This window comes from Oratosquilla oratoria, chromosome 35 (genome assembly GCF_046742065.1).
Source record: "Oratosquilla oratoria isolate Oo_2021 chromosome 35, ASM4674206v1, whole genome shotgun sequence".
Classification (NCBI taxonomy): Eukaryota; Metazoa; Arthropoda; class Malacostraca; order Stomatopoda; family Squillidae; genus Oratosquilla; species Oratosquilla oratoria.
Window position 1 is genome coordinate 14389773 of NC_134811.1, and position 21687 is coordinate 14411459.

A 21687-nucleotide genomic window follows, 5' to 3' on the forward strand; every position below is an offset into this window, starting at 1 on the left:
TCTTAAACAATTATTTTAGCTCGGTATTCGTAAATGAAACACCTCAAAGTGAATTCCAAACTGAAACCTGTGAAAAGTCTGGGGTAAACTTACTCACTACGGTAAATATAACAAAAGAAAAAATTGAAAGGTGTATAGACAAACTCAAAGTTAATAAAACACCAGGGCCTGACGGTTGGCATCCAAGAATCTTAAAGGAAATGAAAAATGAGATTGTTGTTCCATTAGAAATTATTTTCAAGAAATCCATCATATCTGGAGATGTCCCAAGAGAATGGAAGCTAGCTAACGTTACTCCCATATTCAAAAAAGGTGACAAAAAGAAACCAAATAACTATAGGCCTATAAGTTTGACTTCAATCGTAGGAAAAATAATAGAAACTATCATCAGAGATGCTATCGAACATCATTTAGAAAGTAACCGTTTGATAAATGATAGCCAGCATGGTTTCAGACGGAAACGTTCTTGCGTGACTAACTTACTCGAATTCTACAACACAGTTATCTCGAATTATGACAAAAGAAACAATATAGATTTAATATATCTAGATTTTGCATAAGCTTTTGATACCGTCCCACACGAAAGACTACTTACTAAATTAGCTTTGCATGGAATAAGTGATAGCCTATTAGGTTGGACTAGTAATTGGTTGAATGGTCGAAAACAGAGAGTTGTTTTAAATGGAAAAACTTCTGGATGGAAAAGTGTTGCAAGTGGAGTTCCTCAGGGTTCCGTTATTGGGCCACTTCTATTCATAGTATATATAAATGATATAGACCATGGACTAAAATCTACTTTTTCCAAATTTGCTGATGATACAAAAATGTGCGGAGTGGCAAATGATCACTCAAACCAATTAGATATTCAAGTAGATTTAGATAAATTACAGCAATGGTCTGAAAAGTGGCTAATGAAATTTAACACAAGTAAATGCAAAGTAATGCACATAGGTAAAAATAACAGTAAGTACGATTACAAGTTATTTGGTAATTCGTTAACAAAAGTGGATAGTGAAAAAGATCTCGGCGTAATTATCAGTAACGACCTCAAATCACCCAAGCAGTGTATTTCAGCCTCTGAGAAAGCAAATAAGATTCTGGGACTGATTGCGCGATCTTTTGATTTCAAAAGTCCATCACTCATTAACAAGCTATATAAATCGTTAGTTCGTCCACATTTGGAATATGCTGTTTCTGTATGGTCACCGAATCTCATTAAAGACATTGACAGACTGGAAAAAGTACAACGGCGAGCCACAAAACTTATTCCAAATATCAAAAATAAATCATACGAAAATCGACTAAAACACATGAATCTGTTTTCCCTAAAAAAGCGTAGACCCAGAGGTGACTTGATACAGGTCTTTAAGATTTTAAAGGGAGTTGACAACATCAAAAGTGACAAAATTTTCACATTGAATGAGAATCAGACAAGAAACAATGGTCTCAAACTATCCGGAAATAGATTCAATTTGGAAGTAGGTAGAAACAACTTTGCCAACCGTGTAGTAAATGAATGGAATAAACTTCCTGCACAGGTAGTGCAATGTAGTTCAGTTCGAAGCTTTAAGAATCAGTTAGATAAATACCTAAGATGCTGTAATGATTATAATTTATCTTATATTATTTGTTTTTGTTTTGTTATCATTTGTCTGTCTGATTTTCATTTATCATTGGTTATATGTCAATTTATTAATATTTATTATTATTTACTATTTGCCTGTTTGTTTATTATTTAACTATACCTATGCATTTATTTATGTATTTTATTTGTTATTTACATTATTATAGTTTTTATTTATTGTTTTATTATTAGTATGATTTTTTTTTTCGCATCCGACCTAGATATGGATCAAAAGGTCTCCTGTCGGCATGCTCCGCCTTTGTAATCAGGAAAAGAGGAAACAGATGCCCACCGAGAAGAACACTAGAGACGACAAGAACATTGAAGAAGAGCCGTGTCGGAGCGGCATCCCGAGGGGCTGCCCACCCCCGAAGACATCAAAACCGTGGATTTGCACAGACCGCCTCTGTGCCACGGAAAACGAAGCGCTCCGGCACGTGTGTAAAGGCTGTCGGCGCGCGAAGGGAAGGAAACCCCAGATCATCACATTACAGGAACTTCTCCAATCAGATGACTGGGTGATATTCTCGGTTTCGTAGAAAATGAGGTGCGTCGCTATAAGAGTTCGAGATTATAAATTCGGTTTTATCTTCATTTAGAAACCAGATGGAACGTGGGCCATGATAATAAGGCACCCAAAGGACCTGAAAGAATGGTTCCCAAACGCCAAAAATAGGCCTACATTTCAAGAAAAATAATAGATCTATTTTACCCCCCACCCCCGAAGCTGGCACATTTTTCCAAGTTTTTTGAAGCCGTCATAAATGGAAAATGTGTATGGAAGCCAAAGTCGTCGAAGAAGCTGTTCTTGTCCTGAAGGCGCCACCAACAAATGAAGAAAGATTTTAGCATGGGATCGTCATTCACAGCGAAGTGGGAAGCCCGGGAGCTGTTGTTTTGGACGTCTTTGTCAGTTCTTGAGGGCGGATGGGCCAGCATACTGGAACATTGCCATAACCGGTGCGGTCTGTCAGCTGTATCAGGTCCTTCTTTGAACCAGAGCTGGTCTTGAAGTCTTAGTGGAGCGGCTGTTTTGGGCGTCTTTGCCAATCCTCGAGGGCTGATCGGTCAGCATACTGGGACATTGCCATAACCGGGGCAGTTTATCAACTGTACCTGGTCCTTCTTTGAACCAGAGCTGACCTTGAAGTCCTTGTGGAGCGGCTGTTTTGGACGTCTTCGCCAATCCTCGAGGGCTGATGGGCCAGCGAACTGGAACATTGCCATAACCGGTACAGTCTGACAACTGTACGAGGTCCTTCTTTGAACCAGAGCTGGTCTTGAAGTCTTCGTGGGCTGATGGGGACGTGTAGAGCAGCCGCAACTGTGGTATACTGCTAAAAGCTGTTGGAACTTTGTCAAGTAGTCACTTCGGTTTTTGAGGTAGCGGTAGGTTGGGTAATTCCTGTGGGTAACTGCTGCAACTGGTCCATATCAAGTTTTTGGGACCCCCTCAGCTGAATAAAATTGCCTGCCAGAATGATATTTCAAACAAGACAGAACAAGTAATACAATATCTTTAAAAAATCCTGTGTCCATATATCTTGCTACTTCCCCTACACATGTAAAGAACATTTTGGTACACAGAATAAAACATATATGCCTATACATATGTGTGTCATTGTGATGTGCTTGTATATGAATCATTTCAGGAGCGAGATAATGAATATACGATTAAATATCTAGTTGCCGCAACACACACACGCGCGCGCGCGCGTGTGTGAAAGAAGGAAATTAAAAATGAATGTGAGTAAGGTGAGGAGATGTACAAGGGGAGAGGATGACAAAAAATTGGAGGCAAGTATTAAAGGCGAGAGATTGGAGGAAGGGGATAGCTTTAGATACTTGGGGGCGAATGTGGTGGGAAAGGGAGTAGTAGAGGTGGAGGTAGAATGTAGATTGAAAGAAGCAAGAAAATGCCTTGGGGGATTAAAAAATGTAATGAGAAATAGACATTTGGGAATGGATGAAAAGAGGAGATTATATGAAGAAGTGACTGTGCCGACAGCACTGTATAGGGTAGAAACATAAGAGAGGAAGAATTTAAATGTGTTTGAGATGAAATGTCTGAGAAGTATAGTAGGAGTTGCTAGGTTGGATAAAGTGAGAACCGAGGTGTGGAGGAGAGCGAGGGTGGTAAGGGAATTGGAAGATAGGGTTAATGAAAAACTATTAGGATGGTTTGGACACATGGAAAGAATGAGTGAAGAAGGAATAGTAAAAGAGGTGTAAGAAGGCAGAGGTAGAGAGTGACAATGAGGGGCGACTAAGGATGTGATGGATGCATGGGGTGAAACGGGCATTGGTAAAGAGGGGAATTTCTGTTGAGGAAGGAAGGGAGAAGACAGAAAATAGAGGTGAGTGGAGAATGGTTGTGTATGGGTGATGGTGTGATGCATTGATGGGAGAGGGGTGGAGAATAGGGGGAGGTGATGGAGTGTATGTGGAAGATATTTTGAAGTAGCCTGAAAGGATTTCACTCGTTTTCTCATTTTCTCCATAAGGAGAAAGAGAGAATAGGTCACCAATTAAATGAATACACCTTGCAGTGGATGTGTTGTGTTTTGCTGCATTGCTTCTGACCCAGGGCAGTGGGAGAGATGCAGGGATGGCCTGTCATCCAGGGGGAACCAAGACAAGAAGGAAGTATGATTGGTGAATGCAAATAAAGTATTTGGCAATGAAATGAGTCGGAGAGAATTTATGCGTTTTACTTTGGCTACCCCTCTTGAATGGGAGAAAAAGTCTTTGACATCTGTATGTATACATTCTTCTTTTTCTTCTTCTCTTCCTCTTTTTATTATAAGATTATTATGATTATTATCGTATATATATATATATATATATATACATATATATGTGTGTGTGTGTGTGTGTGTACATACACACACACATAAGTATATATATATATATATATATATACATATATATATATATATACTGTATATATACATATATATTTCACAAGACGAAAATGTAGTAGCACATTTAGTAAAATGTTCTAAATTACCCACTGTCGGAGAAACAAAGCAAAAGAAACAGACGAACTGTATATTTCGACCACTACTGTGGTCCTCTTCAGCAGATAGGTACAAGGTAAGATGTACAAGAATATATACAGTGAGAGAGGTACAAAGTGGGAGCAAGGGGAGGTGGCTCAAGTCACATGTCCAAGGTGGGGCGGATTCGGGAATGGTAATAATTTATTCACAGCATAAGTTGTTATACAATCAGGTGACCATTGCCCTTTTGATGTGTTGAAATTTGGCAAGTGTTTAATGAGGAAAGATTCGACTATCTTTCTCCTAAAGCTACAATTGGATTTATAAATTATTTCTGGTTTGTTCCAATCTATGCGGTGATCCTTATACACTCCATACATCAACAAAGGATCAGCGCATAGATTGGAACAAACCAGAAATAATTTATAAATCCAATTTAAAATTCATTTCAAATTTCATTTTCAAATTCTGTCTAAATCTGACTGTAATTATTATATATATTTGGGGTGGGGGTGCTAGACTCCATTAGTTACTTCTCTCCATACTGACATTCTACCCTGTATTACTGATCTCATGTATTGGTCTTTTAAGTTGTCTCTCATTTATTTCAGAAGGTTTTCTTTAAATCCTCTGATACCCCCTTGTTTCCACTAAAGTTGTTTGTGTGGTTTGTCAAAGGCTTTCCCCAGAGCTAAATACATTCAGTCCACCCATCCCGGGAGAGATTGAAGGGCGTGGGGAGATACGCCCCCCCCCCCTTTTTTTTCACCTGTACTTTAAGAACCTAACACAGCTGAATTCCCGATGTGCACACAAACGAAAGATCCGGTTGATAAGAACTGCTCATATACCCAAACTATCTTATTGCGTTACACGCAGGGCCCTCACATGGGGGGGAGGGGGTTATATGCCCTGGAGCGGCACTTCTAGTCTGGACATGCCGCCCACAAGGCTGACAAAATAATTATAATAAAAAAGGTCAAAGAAGCCCTGAATATATTACCTCAACATACTAGTTTTGCGTTACAATCAACAGAATATTAAATATCTTCCCTTGTTCTCTCTGTAACACGGACACTCGATAATATTTTCAAAATATGTTTAATTATTTCGTAAGACAATGGCTATAACGGGCAGTGAGGAACGGTGGAAATTGGAAGTGGTGATGGGGTAAGGGGGGTGGGGCTTGACAGAACTTTGCCCCGGGGCGGCACCTAGGCATGTAAGGGCCTTGGTTCCACGTGGTGTGATTGGTGGAATGACATGCATATTTAGCTGTAGAGTTGATATGACAAGCTGTAAGGTATTCTTCCTGTTGTTTTCTGTGAGTGTTGAATTATTTATCGTGGCAGTGTTCTTCTTGTTGGATCCGGCCCGGTATTAGATTTATTTTCCGGCAGTATCACCGACTTCTCTAGACATTTATTCCACCTGTTTCCATTATTTTCCTGAGTAGTTAAACATGTTATCATGCTGGTCAAATTAGTCTGCAATTCAGGGGTTCCTCTTATTTTCTTCTTTTACAGAAATTGTCGAATAGAGCCTCTTTCAATCCTAAGACACTATTATGTCTATACTCAAATACTATATTACCGTGAATCTTGTCCACCTGTTCTCTTCATTCCTGAAGCATCCATTTTGAAACCTCGTAAAATCCAGTGGCTTTACTTACGTGGTGTGTCTGGATCCTAATCTTTGGTGTATTTGTTTATTTAGTTATTTGCTAGCGTTTGTATTTTACTTTTTCGTCTGCGAAGATAGGGTAGGGTATACCTCCGTCATCGCCTGCGAACGGAAAGAATGCTACTCGTATAACTTCCTGTCATCCTGGAACACATGGCAAAACCCCAATCGGGTGGGGGGGGAGGGCACAACCAAAGCTAACCTACTGATTGGGGTTTTGTCTGTTGGGATATTGTCCGTTCACCGTCGTGCAGCATGAGCACAACAATCATGAAGGGCCAAGAAAATGAAGTCGTATGACGTATGCTTGAATAAAAATGTGTGATCTGAAATAACCTGCCTCCATAAATTCCAATCGTAGTTTTAATAACACGGTTAATAAATCATATGGTATGATAATTCGTGCTCCGCATTTTCAGCACAGAACCTACAACCCCAATCAGCTGAGCTTTGTTTATACTCAAGCGAGCGCATTGGATTCTAACACCGCTGTCTAAACTAACAGTATTAAATGGATATTGAATAAATGCTCGACAGGTAAGACGGTTTATATAGATTAAAAGAATTGTACATGACTTTGATTTGAGTATTACCAGCTGAATTGAAGAGTTGCCATAGCGGTAACTTGATGAAAATATGAACTCACTCGAATGTATCTAAGCTAAGGGTTGCACGAAAAGTTAGTGCTGGAAAACAAACTGAAAAATTTCCTAACTTCTTGGCTCTCCTTGTTGGCTTTTCCTTGTACCTTATACAGTACAATCAAAGAAACCTAATTTTAGATTTAAGTCCAAGGTTTCCACAGGTACACCAAACTACAAAGTTTTGATACTTAATGAAGTTAGAAATAATTGTATTGACAGTAAATTCAAAATTGCCTTTTTTTTCCTTTGCATTAACAACAATATATATACAATGTAGTTCAGGCTGTGTATTGATGAGTTTAATGTTTAATAGTATGCATAACTGCTGCAAGGGGAGATTTTTACATGGCACTGTGTGTGCAAAAGAAGGTAATTGTTTAGAAAAAGCTTGCAGTGATTATATGAATTAAATTGTTTTTCTATTTTCTTTGTTATTTGAGTAATTCTGGCTTTGTACTCATATCAGTATTGAGAATGTATATGGAATATGGGTGGAGAACAAACTATGAGAGATTTCCACATCAAAAGACAAATCAAGATCACAAACTCTTGAATCATCAAAAACACAGGAAAAATGTCCTTAATTTTTTGTCAACACTTGTCTCATCCCGCCATGTACTGCATTTTGTTGCAGAGCTACAGATTAATTAGAAATCTGTGAAATGACATGTTGAAGGGGACAAAGCTACACAACCCTAAGGCTGCAATAATATTCTAGGTACTGGTAAGCTCTTTCGGATATTTTGGTAAGCATGACCTCCTCATGCTCTATTTTGGCCAGTATCTTTTGGGCAACTCCACTCCATCCTTCAATCTTGAGTCTTCAGTTCTGATGTTTATTTATTGATTTTCACAAGAATCTAAACATCCTTCTGAATAGGACCATATGTTTTATATGTATATGTATATATTTTTTCTCTCCAATCCATTGGCTCAATTTTGGTTTCTGTATATTGTTTACAATTTCACATTTATTTAAAAATGAAATGACATTTCCAGTATAGATTTTTTTTATTTTTTAGGATTACTTGAATTACTGTAGTTTAGTTTATGGTTGTCTTAAAGATCAACAATGAATACTGCACCCACACAAAGTGGTCCTGCAAGATAGAAATGAGAGGGAATCATCTGTCTGCCACTCATCTTTAAAATTCATGAGGCCCAAGATCTTTCTTTATCAGCTACATCTATATTTTCTCGTATTCACTTAGGAGAGCTGATAACTGGCAACTGCTCCTCTCTTACTACTACTATAAGCCAGTGACATAGAAGTAATTTCACAATGATATAACACAGACAACAGACCAATATTTCTTTCCAGGGAGAATTATGGAAGGACTGTCAGGTTGCACGTTTCCAATAAGTGAAACTTAAGGCAACAGTGATTATTATCCATCTCTTCTCATACTTGCCACCACCATGTTTCCAAATATGTTTAAAAAAGGGGGGGGGGCAGGGTAGAGGTAGAGTGAGGAGGGACTGGGAATAGTCTACACATTTTTCTTCCATGAAGAAACAAGACGTGCTTTGATTTGGCCTCACCCCTTATAAAGGGAAAAGGCCATTGGTGCAACAATAAGTTATTGTATTCTAATTAATGTTGATTAATTTGTTGAACAGTCATAATTCAAAGTGAATATTAGGAATGCCTCTAGAGTCAAAGAGAAAGAAGAGGTTGTTATACACATGAAAAGGAAGGGAATCTGCTGAATATAAAGAATAAAACAAGCAGTGAAATCATAAACATAGTAGTAGCATCACTACAATATACATATGGTGCCCCATTCACTATTGTGTGAGAAAAGGAAGATCATAACACTTTGTCTAAACAAACCATATTAGAAGAAATATGAGAGTATTAAAAAAAGTTTGGGGATTGTATGGTGCTTGACGATAGATTTTAACTAGGTTTCAGAAGTATTCATCAGGCAGGGGAAGATCAGTCTTATATTGCAAAGCGACTAATTGGAAAAGTACTGATTGGACTAATTTCATAGAAGTATTTTAATCATTTTATCAGCAGTAACCAACATTTCTATCTTTGGCAACATGATCACACCAAAGAATAGTGAAGGAGAGATTTAAGGTGTTATTGTAGAAAATTGGAAGTAACAGCATTCATTTTTAAGTGGAGATTTGTCTCCAATTATAAAAGAATGTTGCCTGGCTCTGGTCTGTGTGGATGTCATTAAAGTCCCCAAAATATTAATGGCATAAAACTTATGCAATTAGTACACTATACAGGGTAATTTCAAAGTAGGGCAGACTCAGTCTGCAGGGGCAGGTGCCATCCTAAACCAAGTAACAGACTATCTACACCAGCACCTCTATGATCTAGTTAGAGCTAGAGGAACTTCTAGTGGTTTGGTAAAGCCCCATCCACATGATATTACAGGGTCTGCAGAAGCTATGCTCATGTGGACAGGAATTTACACTGACCTTTGTCATTCATATACATAATGAAAATGGGCTATGAAGTAAGAAAAAAGAATATCATTGAATCTAACCTTCCTCCATTCTTAAAAGAAGTTCTTTTGGCAGAGATAAGATGAACTTTTGCAACAGTTCTGGATCAAAAGAGTCCCATGTCTTCTAATTGGCTACATACATATACCAAGGCTTTTTCCCCCTTACTAGGGAGGTAGCCAAAAAGGAAAAGGCATAAAATCATTCCCACCCATTTCATCCCTGAAAACACTCCACACCCCTCCACCCTCCCTCCCATCTTAGCACCTCCTAGATGACGGGTCATCCCTGCACCCTGTCCACTGCCCTGGGTCAGAAGCAGTGTTGCAAGACACAGCACATCCACAGCAAGGCCGCTTCATTAAATCGGCGACCCCCCCTCTCCGTCCCCCCATATAAAGGAGAGGACGGGGAGAAATCCCTTTGGGCTGCGTCAAAATTTTGCTCACACACACTACCTCACCCCCCATCCATTCCACCTCGTGCATCACAACATCTTCCATATACAACCATTCTCCATTCACCCCTATCTTCTGTCCTCTCCCATCCTTCCTCAACAGACATTCCCCTCTTCCCCAAAGCCCCCTTCACCCCATCCATCCATCTCATCCTAGGACGTCCCCTCATGTTCACTCCCTCCACATCTGCCTTCCATACCTCCTTTACTAGTCTTTCTTCACTCATTCTTTCCATGTGTCCAAACCATCCTAATACTCTTTCATCAACCCTATCTCCCAGCTCCCTTTCCACCCCTGTTCTCCTCCTCACCTCCTCATTTCTCACTCTATCCAGCCTAGTAACCCCCATCATACTTCTCAGACACTTCATCTCAAACACATTCAAGCTCCTTCTCTCTTCCTCTCTTATGTTCCATGTTTCTGCTCCATACAGTGCTGTTGGCACAATCACTCCTTCATACAGTCTCCTCTTAGCATCCATTCCCAAATTTCTATTCCACATTACACTTTTTAATCCACCAAGGCATTTACTCGCTTCTCTCAATCTACATTCTACCTCCACCTTTACTCCACCTTTTCCTGCCACATTTGCACCCAAGTATCTAAAACTATCCACTTCCTCCAGTTGCTCTCCCTTAATGCTCACTTCCAGATTACTGCCACTTTCACCCCTTGTACATCTCATCACCTTACTTTTACCCACATCCACATGATATTACAGGAATTAGTTGGTGTCCTAGCCAGTTGGGTTCCCTTTGTAAGTTCTCAGTTGGAAAAAAGTCATGACAATTCTCCAGTCAGGGTTTATGACCTCAGCCTTGCAGAGATTAAACAATTTTGTAATCTTGGCATTATAATACACCAACCTTGTGAACAATTTCAGAACAAAACCTAGTAAGGAAATCACTGAATTCAGAAATTGATAGCTCTAAGTAATATGTACTGTTCACAGTAACACCTTAATTCAATATCATCAGCATACTAGTGCATGCAACTTTATTGGCAGTCCAGTAGAGTAAATGCACCAAACTGAATAACCATATGTTTACATGACTGTCTTTCAAAAATTTAAGGACAGTGCAAGCAAGCAAGCTTCTAATTTGTGAGTGATGTAAATGTTTTATGGTCTTTAATTGTATCTTTATGATATTTGTAGAGTATAATGTAACCATGTCGATTTTAAAGGGTTTTATAAAAATAATTACCTTTCGCTTTTAGGATGCAGACAAAGAAATCTCAATTTTCTATTTCCAAGTACAATCTTATTCAGTTGTGAGCCACCAAATTATATTTGCAGAGTATAATGTAATGCCTTTGGGGATTAAAAAGTGTAAAGAGAAATAGACATTTGGGAATGGATGCTAAAAGGAGATTGTATGAAGGAGTGATTGTGCCAACAGCACTGTATGGGGCAGAAACATGGAATATAAGAGAGGAAGAGTTTAAGTGTGCATGAGATATAATGCTTGAGAAGTATGGTAGGGGTTACTAGGTTGGATAGTGTGAGAAACAAGGAGGTGAGGAGGAGAGCGGGAGTGGAAAGGGGAGTTGGGAGATAGAGTTGATGAAAGAGTATTGGGATGGTTTGGACACATGGAAAGAATGAGTTAAGAAAGATTAGTAAAAGAGGTGTGGAAGGAGTGAACATGAGGGGGCGACCAAGGATGAAATGGATGGATGGGGTAAAGGGGGCATTGGGAAAGAGTGGAATGTCTTTTGAGGAAAGAAGGGATAAAACAGAAGATAGGGGTGAGCAGAGAATGGTTGTGTATGGATGATGCTGTGATGCATTGAAGGAATGGGTGGGGGATGGGAGGGTTGTGAGGGAGTATGTGTGAATGATATTTTGATGCAGCCTGAAGGGATCTCTCCTCATCTTTTTCTGCATGAGGGGACAGAGAGGGAAGTCACCGATTCAATGAAACGGCCTTGCTGTGGATGTGCTGTGTCTTGCTACATTGCTTCAGACCCAGAGCAGTGGACAAGATGCAGGGATGACCTGTCATTTAGGAGGAGCCAAGAGGGAGGGATGGGGGTGAATGGGAGTGGAGTATGTGGGAATGGAATGAGTGGGAGTGGATTTTATGCATTTGTTTTTGGTTACTTCCCTTGTAAGGGGAAGAAAACCACTGGTATATGTATGTATAGTGTAACCATGTATATTAATGTTGATTTTAAAGGATTATGTAAAAATAATTACCTTTTGTTTCAGAATGCAGAGAAAGAATTCTCCACATGCATTTCCAAGTACATCCTTATTCAGCTATGAACCACCAAATAAGAGGGCAAGACACAATATACCAGAAGAGACACATCAGTTAGTATATATATATATTTTTTTTCTTTCAAATGTTATAGGATAACACATTACTGGGTTATTGAGTGCATAGTAAGTACATTAGGGACTTTGGTGGTACACACATAAAGTTGTGCTGGATTCTTTTATGTATAGTGACAGTCTCCATTCATAGAACAATTCTGAGCTCCTTTTAAACTCGTATTATTCTTCATTTCCGTTGTCCTTTTTAAATCTCTCCTCTACCATTCCTACACCTCTTTTCTTTTGTTCCTGTGACATGAGAATGAGAATGCTATGGCCAAGTTCATATATGAGTGTTATGAAAAGTGATTAAAACTTGCCAAAGCTAGGGGCCTGAGGACTATTGCTGACTGTTGTAGGGTCACAGTGTTCATTCATTCTTTATTTCATTCAGACTAATTTACTTTTGAATGAATATCATCCTTTGTTTGAGGTAAGTTTATTGTCATCAGAAACTTGTATAGATTTTTTTTTCAAATCCAGATTTATTTAGATGAGGTTCAAGAAAGTAAAAGTTTTGTTTATTTCAAAGTAGCCTAATTATAGTTTTAAAAGGCATGTAAGAGTTTAAAGAGCATTTCTTTAGAGTTAGTAATCTTGTAAGCAAATATCTTTGTGTCTATTCAGAATTTTCTAAATTGTTACCAACAGAGCTGCACCAAATGAGGCAGAAGAAGAGGTATGGGATGATTTGGATGATGCTGCTGTTGAAGAATGTATGGTTTTGGCAACCCAGATGTGCTCTCAAGCTCCTCCAAACACCTCAGAAAAAGCTACTTCAAGTACATTTTTAGAGAGGAGTACCATTGATGATAGTGGGCTTCCCAGCACATCCCACAGTAATTCTTCAAAGTTTACATTTCATAAGAAGCAAAATGGAAACTTCAAGAGACCAGATATTCAACAGATTCCTGATGCAAAGAAAAACCTTTCTCAACAGAAAAGTCTTTCTGTTGCCAATAGATTTAGTGATTTCAGGGCACCAGGAACTCAGCAAGTACCTGATGTGAAGAAGAACCTTTCTGTTGTAAATAGATTTAATGACTTCAAAGCCAGTGCGGACAACACTGTTGTCAAATCTCAGGAAGTAAAGCCTAATTATGGGCCATCCAGAGCATACAATACCATACCTATGAAAGGTAATTCAAACCAAGATAGAAATAAATTGAACTCTACAAGTACAAATGGTGATCCAGGATCTGACAGTGAAGTGAAGAGACTGTTAAAAATTGCAAATGAAGAATGTGAAAGATTAAAGGAAGAGCTTAGTTTAAAACAAGGAGAGGTAAGATGATCCATATACTTTCATTATTTCAAAATATATTCATCCAATCCAGTAGCTGTTGCTTGTTGCCTGGGAGGTATGGATTTCCTACAAAAGAGACTTAGGGAAACAGTTTGATTGATTGAACCAGCTTTGGTAGCTGTACTCTGTTGTGGAAGAGCTGTGTTGGAATACGTTACTTTTTCTTTTTCATGAAAGTAGCAGTTGCCGACAAGACTGACGAGTTAAGAACCATATGAGGACGGAGCCTTTATTTGTACAACGTTTCGCTCATTACAGCTTTTTCAAGTACAGTACTTGAAAAAGCTGTAATAAGCGAAGCGTCGTTCAAATAAAGGTTCCGTCCTCATATGGTGTTTAACTCGTCAGGAATACATTACCTTTGACCCAGGCAATGTGATGGGGGAACAGGAATGATTCTTCATTTCAGACTTGTTGAAATGGGAGGGGTGGTTAAATGGGGTTTAATTGTGTATGATTATGTATGATTGACTTGGCCACCCCTCTTACAAGGAGGAAAGGGTCTGTGGTGTGTGTGTGTGTAAATTTCTATCTATATACTAAAGGGTTCTTCCCCCTAATAAAGGAGGTAACCAAATCAAAGGTATACACCCAGTCCCATTCACATCCACCAATCTTGTTTACTTCTTGGATGAAAGGCCATACCTGTCTCATGCCCTCTGCCTGGATCAGAAGCAATGCTGCAAGATCACATCCACAGCAAGGTTGCTTCACTTACATGGTGACCCCCCCGTCCCCTCATGAGGATATTAGAGAAGACGGGGAGAAATCTCTTCAAGCTATCAAAATATTATCCACACACCCATGCATACTCAGGTTTGGGTATGAATTTATATATATATATATATATATATATATATATATATATATATATATTTATTTATATATATATATATATATATATATATATATATATATATATATATATATATATATACACACACACACATGTATATGTACCCACTAAAGGAGGGTAGAGTGCTGGAAGACTGGAGGAGTGCCTGTATAGTTCAGCTTTACAATGGGAAAAGGAACAAATGTAAGTGTAGTTTCAGAGGGATCAATCTGTTGAGTATAGTTGGGAATGCATATAGGAGGGTTTTAATTGAGAGAATAAGGAGAGGAATAGAGGGAGTAATTGGTGAGGAACAGAGTGGGTTTTGGAAAGGTAGGAGTGTGTGGATCAGATTTTTTTTGGTAAAGCAGATGTGTGAGAAAGTTTTAGCAAAAGGAAAGGATTTTTTTTAGGCCTTTATGGATTTTGAGAAGGCTTATATAGACAGGGTAGACAGAAATGCACTGAGGGAGGTTTTGCAGATATATGGGATTGCGGGAAAGATGTTAAGGGCAGTCAAGAGTTTTATGAGAATAGTAAAGCCTGTGTTGTAATTGGAAATGGAGAAAGCAAGTGGTTTGAGGTAAAGGTAGGACCGCAATAGGGATGTGTCATGTTGCCATGACTGTTCAATGTATACATGGATGGAGTGGTTGGGGAGGTAAATGCAAGGGTAGTAGGCAGGAGACTGGAGATGATTAAAGAAAATGGAGAAAAATAGATGAGCCAGTTGTTGTTTGCTGATGACACTGCTTGTAGCAGGATCAGAAGAGGGATTAAGAAGTTACTCATTGAGTTTGGCAAGGTATGTGATGGGAGAAAGGTGAAGGTAAATATGGGTAAAATAAGGTGATGAGATGTACAAGGGGAGAGGATGGCAGAGAGTTGGAAGTAAGTCTTAAAGGAGAGAGGCTGGAGAAGTGGATAGCTTTAGGTATTTGGGGTTAGATATGGCAGGAAAGGAAATAGTGGAGGTGGAAGTAAATTGTAGACTGAGAGAAGCAAGTAAATGCCTTTGGGGATTAAACAGAGTCTTGAGAAAGGGAGGAGTTGGGATGGAGGTAGAATGTAGATTGAGAGAAGCGAGGAATTGCCCTGGGGGATTAAAAAGTGTAATGAGAAATAGACATTTGGGAATGGATGCTAAAAGGAGATTGTATGAAGGAGTGATTGTACCGACATCACCGTACATGGAACATAAGGGAGGAAGAGAGAAAAAATTTGAATGTGTTTACCTAGTTGTATTATACGGGAAGGGAACTATGCTCGTGGTGACCTGTCTTTGTATCTTTCGGCATCAAGTTTATTCCTAAAATCGTGAATAGTATTTGCACACACTGCTTTTTTATCTAAGTTATTCCATATATCCAGCACTCTGTGAGGGAAGCTATTCTTTTTCCTATTTCTTCTATAGTTGTCCTTTTTGAGTTTCTTTTCATGACCTCTTGTTTTTCCATTGTCATTTTTTAGTCAATCTTTTCTGTCAAGGATTTCTGTTCCTTTCATGATTCTATATATAGTCAGTAGATCACCTCTTTCTCTTCTTTGCTCTAGTGTTGTTGTTGTTGTTGTTGTTGTTGTCGTTCCCTAGACTGTCTGTCCGAGCAGTCCCGTCTCCCCAAGGAATGCCATAGCCGAAACTGGGTTTTCCCACAAATCCTTTATAGAGCGTATGTTGTGTTGTTTGCGTGCATGATTGTGTATAATGCAGTCTTCCATTATGTGTTGTATGGTATGGGGTGAAGTGTTTGGTAGTTCTAGTTTTGATAATCTTTGTTCGTATGTTAATTTGGAAAGAGCTGATGCCAACTTTGTTGTTGCTATCTGTATTCTTTCTAGTTTCCTTATATTCTTTTTAGTACTGGGTGTCCATAGTGTCGCTGCATATTCCAGTTTTGGTCTAATCAATGTGACTAATATTTTTTTTTATAATTTCTTCATCCAAGTATTCAAATGCCACTTTCATTGACCTTAGTAGGTTGTATGTTTCACCAACTATTTTGTTTATATGTCTGTCAGGTGTCATGTCATTGCTGATTATTATCACTCCAAGGTCCCTTTCTGAGTGCATTTTTTTTAATTTAATTTTCACCAATTTTGTAATTTTTTTAAATTCTGTTTTTGCTTTTACCAAACTCCATTATGCTACACTTCTTGATATTAAAGTTCACCTCCCACTTTTGAGTCCATTTCCTGATTGTGTCCAGGTCTGATTGTAATGATACTTTCTTTAATATTTTTGCATCATCTGTGAAGAAATTCATATAACATTCAACTCCTTCATCCATGTCGTTTACGTATATGGCAAACATGATTAGAGCTAGTACTGATCCTTGTGGAACACCACTTGTCATTTCTTCCCATTTCGAGTATTTGTCTCTAATTACTACCCTCATTTTTCTCCCAGTCAGGAAGTCTTCCATCCATTTTAATAAATTACACGCAATGCCACCTATTGATTATAATTTTCCTATTAATTTTTTGTGTGGTACTTTGTCAAATGCCTTTTGTAGATCTAGATAGGCACAGTCTGCCCATCCATCTCTCTCATCTATTATATCTATCATTCTCGAATAGAAGCAGATTAGATTTGTTGTACATGATCTTCCTTATCTAAATCCAAATTGGCTTGGGTTTAGTATAGATTTTTCTTCCAGATGTTTAACCCATCTACTTTTAATAATTTGTTCACATATTTTAGCTACTGTGCTTGTTAGGGAGACCGGCCTGTAGTTAGTTGGATCTTCCTTACTTCCTCCTTTATATATTGGTACAATGTTTGCATTTTTCCAGTCTTGTGGTACTTTTCCTTCTTTGAGCGAGCATTTGATTATAGTGTGTATTTTATCTGTTAGTTCCTCCACGCATTCCTTCAGTATCCAATTTGCAATTCCATCCGGACCATGCAATTTTCTAACATCTAGGTTTTTTATTTGGTCACAGATTTCCTTTTTTGTTATGGTTATTTCCTTCATTTGGGTGGATTTCTGTTTCTCTATTCCTTCACAGTTAGGTGAGTTCTCAATTGTGAAAACTGATTTGAAGTGGTTACTCATAACTTCTGCCATGTGTTTGAGATGAGGTGCCTGAGGAGTATGATAGGGGTTACTAGGCAGGATAGAGTGAGAAATGAGGAGGAGAACAGGGGTGGAAAGGGAGTTGGGAGATAGAGTTGATGAAAGAGTATTGGGATGGTTTGGACAGATGGAAAGAATGAGTGAAGAAAGATTAGTAAAAGAGGTGTAGAAGGAGTGAACATGAGGGGTCAACCTAGGATGAGATGGATGGATGGGGTGAAAGGGGCTTTACAAAAGGGAGGAATGTCTGTAGAGGAAGGACAGGAGAGGACAGAAGATAGGGGTGAATGGAGAAGGGTTGTGTATGGATGATGCTGTGATACATGAGGAGGAATGGGTGGGGGATGGGGGTGAGGGAGTATGTATGAGAAATAAATTGACACAGCCCAAAGAGATTTCTCCCTGTCTTTTCCTTTTCTGCATGAGGGGACAGAGAGGGGGGGTCACCGATTTAATGAAGCGGCCTTGCTGTGGATGTGCAGTGTCTTACAACACTGCTTCTGACCTAAGGCAGTGGACAAGCTGCAGGGATGACCCATCATCCAGGAGGTACCAAGATAAGAGGGAGGTGAAGAGGGTAGATGGGAGTAGAGTATGTAGGGAATGGAATGGATGGGAGTGGTTTCTATGCATTTGTTTTTTGGCTACCTCCCTTGTAAGGGGGGGAAAGCCTTTGGTATATGTATGTATGTATATATGAGAAACAAACATTTGGGAATGGATGCAAAGAGGAGATTACATGAAGGGGTGATTGTGCTGAAGGCAATGTATGGGGCAGAGAGGAAAAGTTTAAATATATTTGAGGTGAAATGTCTAAGAAGTATAGTAGGGGTTACAAGGTTAGATAAAGTGAGAAACGAGGAGATAAGGAGATAAGCTGGTGTGGAAAAGGAGTTGGGAGATAGTGCTAATGAAAGTGTTGATATGGTTTGGACACACAGAAAAAAATGAGTGAAGAACGATTAGTAAAAGAGGTGTGGAAGGCAAAGGTGGAGGGAGTGAACTTGAGGGGACAGGATGAGATGGATGGATGGGGTGAAAGGGGTGTTGAGCAAGAGTCTGCTAAGCAAGGGAGAAAGCAGGAGGTTGGAATGAGTGGAGAATGGCTGTGGATGATATTGTGATGCAAGGAAGGGAGGGGGTGGGGGATAGGGTTAGGGAGTTGTTATGTAAGAATGATATTTTGACACAGCCCAGAGGGATATCTCCCTGTCTTCTCTTTTTTCTGCACAAGGGGATGGAGAAGGTGGGGTCACCAATTAAGTGAAATGTACTGCATTGCTTCTGACCAAGGGCAGTGGGCAAGATATAGGGATAACCTTTCATCTATGTGAAGTTATTTTGAGAAGGAGGAATGTGGTGGATGGGAGTGGAACGGGTGAGAGTGGGTGCTTGTCTTTTGACTTGGCTACCTCTCTTGTAAGGGGGAAAATGCCTTTGGTATATAGACAGACATATACATATGTATGTACAGTGCTCGACAAAAGTTCGCGGCGCCTCAGCGAATCTAAACAAAACTGCACAAAAATGTAATTAATCATTATATTTATTGGATTTTTACTCACCTAATACTTGGTTGGGAGTCCTTTGCGCTTTAACACAGCCTCAAGACGACGTGGAAGTGAAGCAGCTAGGTTGTGGAGGGTTGTAGGCTCAAAATTATCCCAGATTTCCTGAATGGCTGCCTCGAGCTTGGGTATAGAGCTGACGTCTTTGCCTTGTAACCTCTTCTTTATAATGTGCCACAAATTTTCAATTGGGTTCAAATCAGGGCTATTACCTGGCCAGTCCTTTATAAAGTTCACTTCACAGTCGTTGAGCCAAGTAGTGATGGATTTAGCAGTGTGGCAGGGGGCACCGTCCTGCTGAAAAACTGTGGCACCTGTTTTTTCAAATGATTCAGGTAAATTTTCACACAGAAGCTCCAAGTACACGTTTTGGTTCACTTTTAAGTTCTTGGGTAACACTACTAATGACCCCAAGCCCTTGCCGCTGAAACAGCCCCACACCATTAAAGTATCAGGGAATTTGACAGTACCCTTGACGTACTGAGGGTCAAGCGGGTCACTTCCATGTCGCCGGTACACCTTTGCACTACGGTTACAGGTGACACTGAAGGTGGCCTCGTCAGACCACAAAACGTCAAGCCAGTCGTCCTCAGTCCAGTGAGAGTATTTCTTGGCAAATTCAATCCTTCTGGCTTTCTGCTTCTTGGTGACAAGTGGCTTAGCAACAGGCTGGTGACTCACGTACCCAAGCTCATGCACCCTTCGTGACACTGTCCTCACAGACACCTCACCAAACACCCCAGGGTTCTGTTCCCTAGAGGCATCTCCTCGTAAGACAGCAAGGGTAGTGAAGGAACAGAACCCTGGGGTGTTTGGTGAGGTGTCTGTGAGGACAGTGTCACGAAGGGTGCATGAGCTTGGGTACGTGAGTCACCAGCCTGTTGCTAAGCCACTTGTCACCAAGAAGCAGAAAGCCAGAAGGATTGAATTTGCCAAGAAATACTCTCACTGGACTGAGGACGACTGGCTTGACGTTTTGTGGTCTGACGAGGCCACCTTCAGTGTCACCTGTAACCGTGGTGCAAAGGTGTACCGGCGACATGGAAGTGACCCGCTTGACCCTCAGTACGTCAAGGGTACTGTCAAATTCCCTGATACTTTAATGGTGTGGGGCTGTTTCAGCGGCAAGGGCTTGGGGTCATTAGTAGTGTTACCCAAGAACTTAAAAGTGAACCAAAACGTGTACTTGGAGCTTCTGTGTGAAAATTTACCTGAATCATTTGAAAAAACAGGTGCCACAGTTTTTCAGCAGGACGGTGCCCCCTGCCACACTGCTAAATCCATCACTACTTGGCTCAACGACTGTGAAGTAAACTTTATAAAGGACTGGCCAGGTAATAGCCCTGATTTGAACCCAATTGAAAATTTGTGGCACATTATAAAGAAGAGGTTACAAGGCAAAGACATCAGCTCTATACCCAAGCTCGAGGCAGCCATTCAGGAAATCTGGGATAATTTTGAGCCTACAACCCTCCACAACCTAGCTGCTTCACTTCCACGTCGTCTTGAGGCTGTGTTAAAGCGCAAAGGACTCCCAACCAAGTATTAGGTGAGTAAAAATCCAATAAATATAATGATTAATTACATTTTTGTGCAGTTTTGTTTAGATTCGCTGAGGTGCCGCGAACTTTTGTCGAGCACTGTATATATGTATGTATGTAGATATACATATGTATGTATATATATATATATATATATATATATATATATATATGTGTATATATAAATATATATATATATATATATATATATATACATGTGTATATATATATATATATATACATATGTGTATATATATATATATATATACATGTGTATATATATATATATATAATATACATGTGTATATATATATATATATATATATATATATATATATATATAGAGACATGTATATATTTATGTATCATGTGGTACTTCTTGATTTATTCCCATAACCTCTTAAAGCCCTTCCATTCTTAATCAAGCTCTGCATTGACAGATGAGATCTCTAGATCTCCTCTTTCCATGCAGTATACCCCCTTTAGTGACCTAAATACTGTAATCATATCGCCTCCTTCTCTTCGATCTTTCAAAATTGGTAGACCTAGTGGTTTTAGTCATTCCTCATTTGGTTTATCTATGAGGCTGGAGTGAATGCATATTTACCTAGTTGTATTTACCTAGTTGTATTTTGCGGGAAGTGGAGCTATGCTCGTGTTGTCCCGCCTTTGTATCTTGCAGTGTCTAGTTTGTTTTTAAACTCATGAATGGTTTTTGCGCATACTATTCCATTGTCCAGTTTGTTCCAAGTGTCCAAAACTCTATGAGGAAAACTGTTTTTCTTCAGTTCTCTTCTATAGCTATGTTTTTTTATTTTCTTTCCATGTCCTCTTGTGTTTCTTTTGTCCCAGTTAAGTAAGTTCTCACTATCGAGTACCTCTGTGCCTTTCATGATTCTGTAGATGGTCAATAGGTCACCTCTCTCTCTTCTTTGCTCCAGTGTCGGTAACTCCAGTTTAGCCAATCTCTCTTCGTATGATAGGTTTGCAAGTGCAGGTGCCATTTTTGTAGCTGCTCTTTGGATTCTTTCTATTTTCTTTATATTCTTTTTGGTACTGGGGGACCACAATGTCGCTGCATACTCTAATCTAGGCCTTATCAATGTAACCAATATTTTTTTCATCATATCTTCGTCCAAGTATGTAAACGCCACTTTTATTGA

General features: G+C 39.3%; 1 protein-coding gene across 4 annotated transcripts in view; it reads left to right on the plus strand.

Moving 5' to 3' along the window:
• The window catches only part of LOC143018550 (uncharacterized), a 123026-nt gene that overhangs the window by 76401 nt on the left and 24938 nt on the right, over positions 1–21687 (plus strand). The window contains exons 1-4 of one of the 4 annotated variants that reach the window (XM_076174010.1): positions 6964–7114; positions 7588–7671; positions 12090–12194; positions 12849–13482. In XM_076174010.1, the coding sequence (XP_076030125.1) occupies positions 12091–12194; positions 12849–13482 (738 nt within the window). In that variant the 5' untranslated portion in view covers positions 6964–7114; positions 7588–7671; position 12090. Of the gene's footprint in view, positions 1–6699; positions 6847–6963; positions 7115–7587; positions 7672–12089; positions 12195–12848; positions 13483–21687 lie in introns of those variants that run through there. The other 3 variants (XM_076174009.1, XM_076174011.1, XM_076174012.1) reach the window with 3 other exon arrangements.